Source organism: Xiphophorus couchianus, chromosome 24 (assembly GCF_001444195.1).
Source record: "Xiphophorus couchianus chromosome 24, X_couchianus-1.0, whole genome shotgun sequence".
NCBI lineage: Eukaryota > Metazoa > Chordata > Actinopteri > Cyprinodontiformes > Poeciliidae > Xiphophorus > Xiphophorus couchianus.
In genome coordinates, this window is record NC_040251.1 from 6,015,950 (window position 1) to 6,026,175 (window position 10,226).

A 10,226-nucleotide genomic window follows, 5' to 3' on the forward strand; every position below is an offset into this window, starting at 1 on the left:
ACATGATTCCTCACAGGAAGTTGATGTAAATATCCATACAGGTCAGCCTGCGTCCAGTTTGAGAGGCGTGTGATCTGTGCTGAGATCAAGCAGTGGCAGCGCGGGCTTCAACTCGCAGAGGCGCCAGGTGTGTTATTGGTCCGCACGCTGCCGGCTTTAACTGCATCAACTATTAAAATATCTGTTACAAACTTATCTTTTAGGAACAAATTTACTCCCCCAGTGAAACGCTCAGAGCAACAGAGACGATTGCAATCCGGGTTTAAACTTAAAAAATAAATAAATAAATAAATTATCCTAATAATTATTATTAATTTTTCTAATAAAAAAAGCAACGGTTGGCCTGGTGGGGGACCTAGTAAAGCATGGCGGGCCGCCAGGCTTATACTACACTGGGGGAAACCCTGAAGTGGACATTTCTTGTGCCCTGGTTGAAGGGAAAAGGGGGAATTAATATTTTATTTGTTCTGCCTTATGTAAAGAGGTTTAGGTTCTTTAGATTTCAATAATTTCTTCCGACTTTAAAGTTTATTGTGGTGACTAAATAGTTGGTTTTCTTGTTATGTCAGTTTAATAAAGTTAGGCTGAATCATTTTGCCTAAAATTCTAATGTTTCTCTGGGTCAGATCTGTCATAAACTGGGTCATTGGTGCCGCTCACTGATCGTGGTACCGGACTGATATTGAAACCAAGCACCCTCCATTTTAGTTTTCTCGCATGGTTAGAGGTGCTACACATATATGACATATTTTCTTTTATGTGTAGCATAAAAGTCCTCTGGTCCCAATATACAGATATATACAGTATATATACTGAGCCGATACAGAACCGGTTCTATGGATTATCGTGACCTGAGGCTGCTGTTCAGGTTCCTAGTTCAGTTGGATCAGAACTCTGCTCTCCAGATCTTCAAATGTGTTTCTGAGTGTGAATGTCTGAGTATTTCATATTATTCAAAATAGTAGTTTTCAAAATTACATTTCAGCAGAAGAATAACTGAAGGTATTTCTATAGGTTGTCAACACTTCCTGTAAATCAGGAACCTAAACAGTTTCCTGTTCACAGTAAAGGTTGGTATCTTTAGTTCCAACCACAGGAAGTCTCTACTGTTCTCACTGCTTCTTGTTTCTCAGCCTTCAGCTGTTGACAGACTCCAATCATCAACCCAAGATGAAGAACTGGTTGGCAAGTTTTCCTCTGAAGAAACTCAGTGTCTTTGCTGTCCTCATCGTGGCTTTTGTCTACAATGTCCTGTATGAGGGGAGAAATGTTGGGCTTGACTGGCTTTGAATTTGGTTTTTCCATGTTTCATTATTTTGGCCTTGATGATATGGATCGATGAGAGCTGCTTTAAAATATGTAGACTAAAATGTTCCTGTGGAATGGAAGGTCAGAACGATCAGCAACGGAGCGAACAGCAACGAATCAGAGTACCAAAATGTTTATTTTGGGAACTATTCTTGAGTTCGTTTTGCAAAGCCTGTCTCGTCAGCCTGCTTTGGTTTCTGTTGGTGTTGATCGATGGAGATTGGTTTGTCTGTTGTCGGAATGACGGTTCTGAGCAGCAGTCACATTTAGCCTGCAAAGAAAAAAACAACATCACAGCCGAGGAAAAGGTGATCATCACACAACTGAAAAATAGATCCAGGGTAAGTGATTTATTTAAATTAATTTTCAGCACTGTGTTGTTGTGAATTAAAAAATCTTAGTGTATCCAATAAACCTTCTTTCCTTTCAGTAGGCGGGCTTTGGTGGAGTCATCGGGGTCCTTGTGTTACTATTGTTGATGAAAGTATTTCATAGGAAGAAATGCTGTAGCAACTTCTGTGGCAACTGCTGCAATTGTGACAGAATGAGGATCTATTACAAGATGGTTCTTGAAGAGAACGAAGAGGTTCTGGAAAATGAATTAAGAGAAGCTGCGAAGCGAGATCTGACTGAAAGAATCCGAAACAAAATACAGCAGGACAAATGGGAGGAATGTTCTGAGGCGGCTGCAGACCAAAGATTGTCCAAAAAACAGAGCAGCAACAGGATCGTCAACAAGGGCAGCAACTTGGCCCACGAACAGAGCAGCAAAAACTGCAGCAGCAACGAGACCAGCAACTGGAGCAGCAACTGGAGCAGCAACTAGACCAACAACCAGAGCAGCAACGAGACCAGCAACTGGAGCAGCAACGAGACCAGCAACTGGAGCAGCAACTGGACCAACAACCAGAGCAGCAAAAACTGCAGCAGCAACGAGACCAGCAACTGGAACAGCAAAAACTGCAGCAGCAACGAGACCAGCAACTGGAGCAGCAACTGGACCAACAACCAGAGCAGCAAAAACTGCAGCAGCAACGAGACCAGCAACTGGAACAGCAAAAACTGCAGCAGCAACGAGACCAGCAACTGGAACAGCAAAAACTGCAGAAGCAACAAGACCAGCAACTGGAGCAGCAACTGGAGCAGCAACTAGACCAACAACCAGAGCAGCAACGAGACCAGCAACTGGAGCAGCAACGAGACCAGCAACTGGAGCAGCAACTGGACCAACAACCAGAGCAGCAAAAACTGCAGCAGCAACGAGACCAGCAACTGGAACAGCAAAAACTGCAGCAGCAACGAGACCAGCAACTGGAACAGCAAAAACTGCAGAAGCAACAAGACCAGCAACAAGACCAGCAACTGGAGCAGCAACGAGACCAGCAACTGGAACAGCAAAAACTGCAGCAGCAACGAGACCAGCAACTGGAACAGCAAAAACTGCAGAAGCAACAAGACCAGCAACAAGACCAGCAACTGGAGCAGCAACTAGACCAGGGGTGGGCAATCCTGGTCCTCGAGGGCCGGTCTCCTGCAACTTTTAGATGTATCTCTACTTCAACACACCTGAGTCAAATAATGAGGTCATTAGCAGGACTCTGGAGAACCTGACTGCACTTAGGAGGTGATTCAGCTGCTGGATTCAAGTGTGTTGGACCAGGGAGACAGTCAAGAGTTGCAGGACACCGGCCCTCGAGGACCAGGATTGCCCACCCCTGAACTAGACCAACAACCAGAGCAGCAACTAGACCAACAACCAGAGCAGCAAAAACTGCAGAAGCAACAAGACCAGCAACAAGACCAGCAACTGGAGCAGCAACTAGACCAACAACCAGAGCAGCAACGAGACCAGCAACTGGAGCAGCAACGAGACCAGCAACTGGAGCAGCAACTGGACCAACAACCAGAGCAGCAAAAACTGCAGCAGCAACGAGACCAGCAACCAGAGCAGCAGCAGCAACAAGACCAGCAACTGGAGCAGCAACAACTGCAGCAGCAACAAGAACAACAACTGCAGCAGCAACAAGAACAACAACTGCAGCAGCAACAAGAACACTATTGTGGTTCATGTTGTTCAACTTAAGCCACCATATTAAAACAATTTGTTTCCTTGGATTCCAGTTTCTGTATTTATGGGAGAAAATATATGGAATAAAGAACCCTCCATGTTATCAGAACCAACAGACGTTAGCCTTCACATGTTAGCTTTCAGACGTTAGCCTTCACATGTTAGCTTTCAGACGTTAGCCTTCACATGTTAGCTTTCAGATGTTAGCTTTCAGACGTTAGCCTTCAGACATTAGCTTTCAGACTTCAGACATTAGCTTTCTGTTAGCCTAAACAGATGTAGATATTTTCTACTCTGATCTTCAGAGTAGAAAATATCTGTAGCATCTGGAAATAAAGTCTACGGTTTCCAACACTGATCACTGTAAGGCTTTAATCTGTACAAATACATTTCCCTAACAAGAACCATGTTGCAAAGTCTGGAAGGTTTGAAGATCAGTGATCTCTAAGAAATAAAACGTGTGTAGGTAGATTATAATCTTTGAACTATTCCTGGTTTCTTAGTCCAAGTTTAGCCTGATGAGACGACAGATCAGGAATATTCTGATGCACAAACTTTAATCTTGTTTGTTCACTTCCTAAATATTTCTAAACTCTGAGTTGTGGTTTTATCTAAAGTAACCTGATTATTTTCTGAACTTGGTAAAACTTTGTTCTGTTATTTTGTTCCTTGGTCCCAGAATAATCTCAAATGGTCACTAAAGTTTAAGGTTTTAGTCGCTGTGGGACAGTTTGAAGATCTTTTAAAGATTTCTGTAACTGAAGAGGAAAGCTGGTAATCTCAAACTGGACCATGAATCTGTTTTATTTCTTACTTGTGTAAAAGACATAATGGTGTATAACAATTCAGAACTGTAAACCATTTACAGAAAATTACAAATAAAAAAAATGGGCAGAACTGTTTGATACATTTCTGTATTTTATTGTAAAAAGATTTTAGTCATGTGGCTGCCATCATTTTACTGTAGTAAATACAGCCGCAGTGTACAAGATGCTAAGGTATAATACCGTCAGTTAAACTCTTGGAAAGTTACTATAAAAACAACAGATATGCTGTAAACATAATTTGTCTACATCTGTGAAAGACACAGCAGGAAGCTTTAATTTCTCGTATTATAAATTCTGCAGCTGCTCTCCAACTAAATGCAGTCCTTTATTTCCTAATGATAGCAATCTTGATATTGAAGCTCTTATTTTTAATTTTAACAACACATGTTTAAATGCTCTAAATATTATAGTTCCCTTGAAAATTATAAAAACTACAAAAAATAAGTTATCAGAGCCGTGGCTTAATGAAACCACCGGTTCACTCAGACGGGAATGCAGGCTGCTGAGAGGAGGTGGAAAAAAGAAAATTTGAAATCATCAGAATAATGTTAAATTAGCAAAATCTAAATATTTGATTAATCTTGTAGCTTCAAATGGCCACTAAAATGGCTGAAGTCCGTTTTAGTGTCCTGGACAGGATTGTTAGTTCTTCCACTGTATCTGGCATTTTAGCTTCTGCTGAACTTTGAGACTTTTTCTAAGTTTTTCACTGAAACGACTGAAACTCTTAGAGGCTCAGATACCGTTAGATTTAGATTCCCAAGAAATGACACAATGCAGTTACTGTGGAGCATTTTCAGCCAGTTTCACTAGATGAACTGACCTCAGTTATTAAACATCTACGGCCATCAAACTGCCCTCCTACCGTCTGATAAAAGACATTTCTGTCATCTCTGGTTCTTACATGTTAATGTGATAAATGCCTCACTGCAGTCAGGTTGTGTCCCATCAATACTTAAACATGCTGCAGTTAAACTCCTTCTTAAAAAATCAATCTAGACTCAAGTGTATTAGAAAATTTTAGGCCCATTTCTAAACTCCCATTTTTATCCAAGGTCCTCGAAAAGTTAGTTTTTATTCAGCTTGACATGTTTTAAAAGACAATAATATAAGTGAGATTTCAGTCTGGGTTTAAAGCTGCTCACTGAAACAGCTTTGCTTCGAGTGAATAAGGATCTTTTAACAGTTGATTTGTTGCTGTTTTATTACTTCTAGATCTGAACGCTGCATTTGATGCTGTAGATCATCAGATTCTCTTATATAGATGAAAACATTGTGTTGGCCTGAGAGGCCTGGGATTTGATTGGTTTAAATCTTATTTAGAAAACAGAACCTTCTCAGTCCATCTTGATGCTGTTAAAGTACGGCGTCCCCCAAGGCTCAATTTTAGGTCCCATTTTGTTTATTTTGTATTTATTGCCTCTTGGTCAGATTTTTTAAAAATTCAACATTTCATTGCTTTGCAGATGATATCCAGATTTATATGCCCATAAAACTACAAAATGATAGAAATGAATCTGTACAGGTATTAATGATAACCCAGCTGAAGTTAGATCATGAATGGGATGAAATTTCTTCACCTTAATCAAAGTAAAACTCAAGTTATATTATTTGATCAAAACTGGATAAAAATCCAGACTCAATACTTGGATTTTTAACTCCGTCGACCTTCTGCCAGGAATCTTGGTTTTATCTTTGATGGCTGTTTAAAATTCGATAAACGAGTTCCATCATTAAATCAAGTTTTTATCATTTTAGCAAAGTGAAATCTTTTGTTTTAAGGACTTTGAAGGAATTATTTATGCCTTCATTACATCTCGATTGGATTATTGTAATTCATTATATAGAGGCCTGGATAAAACCCAGATCCAAGTGATCCAGAACGCAGCGGCTCGGCTTCTTACCGGAAGCAGGAAGTGAGACCATATAAGGCCCAGATTGGCTTCCTTACACTGACTGCCTGTTTCATGTGGAAAAGATTTTAAGATTCTTTTATTAACTTACAGTTTTAAATGGGTTAGCTTGTAACGCTTGGGTTGTGTTTAAGAGAGGAGGCCGCAGCCTCGTCTGGACGGTGAAAACCTCCCAACCACTCTGGTACTGGGAATTTCCCAGTGTTGTCCTTTTATGACCTTACAAGCCGGTTGAACGGCTGCTATAATATCAGACATGAAAATTAGCAGCGTCCAAACAACCCGTAACATTACTAAAGAAAGCTAACATGTCCGTCTAGCACGTTTCTCCAGAGAAGCCGTGGCGCATACTTGTGACGTCATTAGCAATACTAGAGTATCTTAAAGAGACACTACACCATTACTGCTGTTGTAACCGGGTTCTGCTTCACTCCACTGCACCAGGCCGGCCCCAGTAACCCCTTGACTCTGCGTTGTGTAGATTTTTAATGAAGACGAGAAGTTTCTGGTTTATCAAGTTTATTTCCTGAATGGGAACATATGGGGAGTTCAGATCAGTGCAACGGCTCCGCTTCATTCAGCACACTCTCGTGCAGCTTTCACAGACTGGCACTGAGTGCAGGAGCCAGCAACATTTAACATTTTCAATGTACATTGAAGAATAAAATAATAAATGATGTACCTGAATGGGAACATATGGGGAGTTCAGATCAGTGCAACGGCTCCGCTTCATTCAGCACACTACAACAGAGCGTTAAGTTAGCCTTTAGCTTAGCACATGAAGTGTTTGATAATTTTAACTAAACTAAAAGTACAAAAATTGGTGCTAGGCACACATCTAGTAATTAATAAATTTCACACTATTTGTCCAAGTTAATGAAAATTATGTTGCTAACACGTTTCTACTGTGTGCTGAAAAACGCAACTCACCTCTCGTGCAGCTTTCACAGACTGGCACTGAGTGCAGGAGCCAGCAACATTTAACCAGCCACACAGAGAGGGGGCGCTATTTCCCCATTGCACTGATCCATATAAAGCAAGTGGGATTCTACAACTTAAACCTAAACACTGTTACATTCCCCCCTGCTGAATTCCACTTGCACCCTGAAATAAACAAACATCACAAACAAAAACAACATCCCCTCTAAAAAAAAAAAAAAAAAAAAAAAAAACAGGTACACCACAGCAACCAGAAGAGAAAAAGAGAACAAAAACAAAATGAATATTCTAGACAATATTTCAATAGCATCTTCACAGCCATTGAAATGTGATAATTCTGCTCAGCAAAGTCCAGGCAGTACAGTTACAAATAAAGTCCAGTCAGATGACTATTCTCAAAAGAATCAGTGCAAGAAGAAGTTGGCCAGACCTCTTCATCACACGTGTGGGAAGCATAAAAAAAAAACCCAAAACATGCCGATTACATATTTTTCCATCTTATAACCATACGCCATCCTGATACAGACAAATTAAAACAAAAGCACCTTGTTCATTCTAAAACACTATTGTCTATTACAAGGACAATAAAACAAACTCTCTCCTCACTCTAACAAGACTCAAACTGTTTCCGTTTTCTGGTGCATCATCTCAATCAATCTGGAAACAGGCTTAAGTAACCTTCCCACCCTTGATCTTGTGCGAGTACCCACCACCCTGTCAACAACAGTATGGTCTCCAGTGGGCACAACAGTTTCAGGTGAGACAGGAACCGTAACTAAAGGCAAACAGTTCAGATCATGCTCAGCAGTCGTTGCTGCCTCCAAAGCAGAAGAGCGTGTAGCTGGATCCAATGATATGACCAAGTCAGATTGTTGCTCATCACTGGTCAAATTTTCATGTACATCAGCGTCAATAGAGGTGACGTAGGTGGAGGCCAGTTGATGCTCCACAACCGTGTCTTCTGGTTCATTATCCTCAGTCGACGGCAACTCACTGGACACTTCAGATGGCAAGTCAGAAACCCAAGCCCTTGTCCTGTACTCAGCAGATGCCACAGACACACCACACACAGCCTGTCCATCGCTATCCGCCACCCGCGAGCCAGATTCAGAAGACACATCCACTTCATCCTGCAGCGAAGCATCCTCGACAGGCAGAAAGTTCACTGGCATTAACAGGTTACGATGTACAACCTTCACCTGCCCGGTGGACGCATTCTGCAACTTAAAGGTGTGACTGGTGTCATTCTTGTCCACAACTGTATAGACAACATTCTCCCAGCGATCAGCAAGTTTTCTCTTGCCGCGCCCCTTTTTGTTGGCCAAAAGAACACGGTCTCCAATCTCCACTGGGGATCCCCGGATCTTCCGATTGTAGAGATCTGTGTGGCGCTGCAATTGTTTGCTCGCCGTTCTTTGTGCAATGTCCATTGCCTCCTTAAGGTCTTTCCTTAGCGTCTGGACATATCGGTCATAATCTGTGACGTCATGATGGTCAATGACAGAGCCAAAGATTATATCAATTGGGAGTCTTGGTACTCTGCCAAACATCAACAGAAATGGAGCAAAGCCAGTTGTCTCGTGGACAGTGCAGTTGTATGCAAAGGTGAGGGCTTTCAGCGCGTCAGGCCATCTTTGCTTAGCTTTTGGAGGTAAGGCACGAATCATATTGCCCAAGGTGCGGTTCATCCTTTCACAAGAACCATTACCCATCGGGTGATATGGAGTCGTGTGGGACTTCTGGACACCAGCAACACTCAATAGTTCAGAGATGAGTGCACTCTCGAAATTCGCTCCCTGATCAGAGTGTAAGCGTGTTGGAAAGCCGTAGATACAGAAATAGTTATGCCACAGTTGGTGCGCCACTGCCTTGGCAGACTGGTTGGGGCATAAAAAGGCATGCGCCATCTTTGTAAAATGGTCGGTGACCACAAGCACATCCACTGATTTGTTTGCAGAGTCCTCAGCCGACCAGAAGTCTATGCAGACTAGTTCAAGGGGCTCTGATGTCTTGATGTTCTCTAAAGGTGCTCTAGCCTCTGGTTCCGGTGACTTGCTAACAATGCACCGCTTGCAGCACCTCACATACTCTGCCACATGTTTAGCCATGCCAGACCAATAAAATCTTTGCCTGGCCAGGTAAAGAGTTCGTTGTTGGCCTTGATGGGCTGCTTCATCATGGACTCCCTTCAGTACAGCAGGACGCAGGGCAGGCGGGACAACATACAGGTAGGTTTTTGTCTTTGTTACAGGATTCTTGGAGATTCGACACAATACACCATTTTTCACAGTCAACTTGTTCCATGCCTTCAGAAGTCTAATTGTATCAGTCGCTTCTTTGGCACGCTCTCTCCTTGATGGTCTACGCCCCCTTCCTACATAGAAGATTGCCCTACTCAGTGTATCATCACACCGCTGCTGCCTCACTAGTTCGTCATGCGAAAAGATTTCAGAATCTGTTTGGTTTGGTGTGAGCAAAGTCTGAGAGAACTGAGGCAGAAGGAGAGCATGTGGCCACACCTTGGACTCATGTTCTGTATGAACCTGGAAAACAGCGCCCACCTCAGAAGATGTCAGCCCCTCGGCCTGTACAACAGCTGTGCACTGAGAAACAATAGGCTGGTCATCGCCTTGGGTCTCCTCAGGTGAGTGAACCGTCCATCTGAAGGCCTCCTGCACCCCGCCTGTGGCAACTACCTCTGCCTCAACCAGCAGATCATTGTATGGCACTCTTATGAGACGATGGGAGGCAGTTGGTTGCGCAAAGGGTTCCCTGCTCAGTGCATCAGCAACCACATTTTTAGGACCAGGGATGTATTGTATGTCAAACTGAAAAGGTGCCAGCTTTGCAATCCACCTCTGCTCACATGCATCTAATCTTGGCTTAGACAGTATGTAAGTCAGAGGGTTATTGTCGGTCCATACTGTAAACCGATGACCCCTAAGCCAGTGATGAAACTTATCGCACACTGCCCACTTCAAGGCAAAGAACTCCAGCCTATGTGCTGGATACTTGGACTGTGCATGACTGAGTGTCTTACTGGCAAAGGCGATTGGCCTTGATGTTGAAGCTCCAGCCGGAACTTGTGACAACACAGCACCAAGGCCACTGCTGGAGGCATCAACCGATAGAAGGAAGGGCTCCTCGAAGTTTGGATGGGCCAGGAGCACT

The 10,226-nt window shown here is 42.8% G+C and overlaps 1 protein-coding gene across 1 annotated transcript; it reads left to right on the plus strand.

The window, feature by feature from the left end:
- Positions 1-280: 280 nt before the first annotated feature.
- LOC114141182 (putative uncharacterized protein DDB_G0271606) lies at positions 281-5,437 on the plus strand. Its single transcript, XM_028011664.1, is given in 4 exon segments — positions 281-1,649; positions 1,739-1,988; positions 1,991-2,807; positions 5,419-5,437. Coding segments are annotated over 4 exon segments (1,410 nt in total). The 5' UTR covers positions 281-1,325.
- Positions 5,438-10,226: the final 4,789 nt, after the last annotated feature.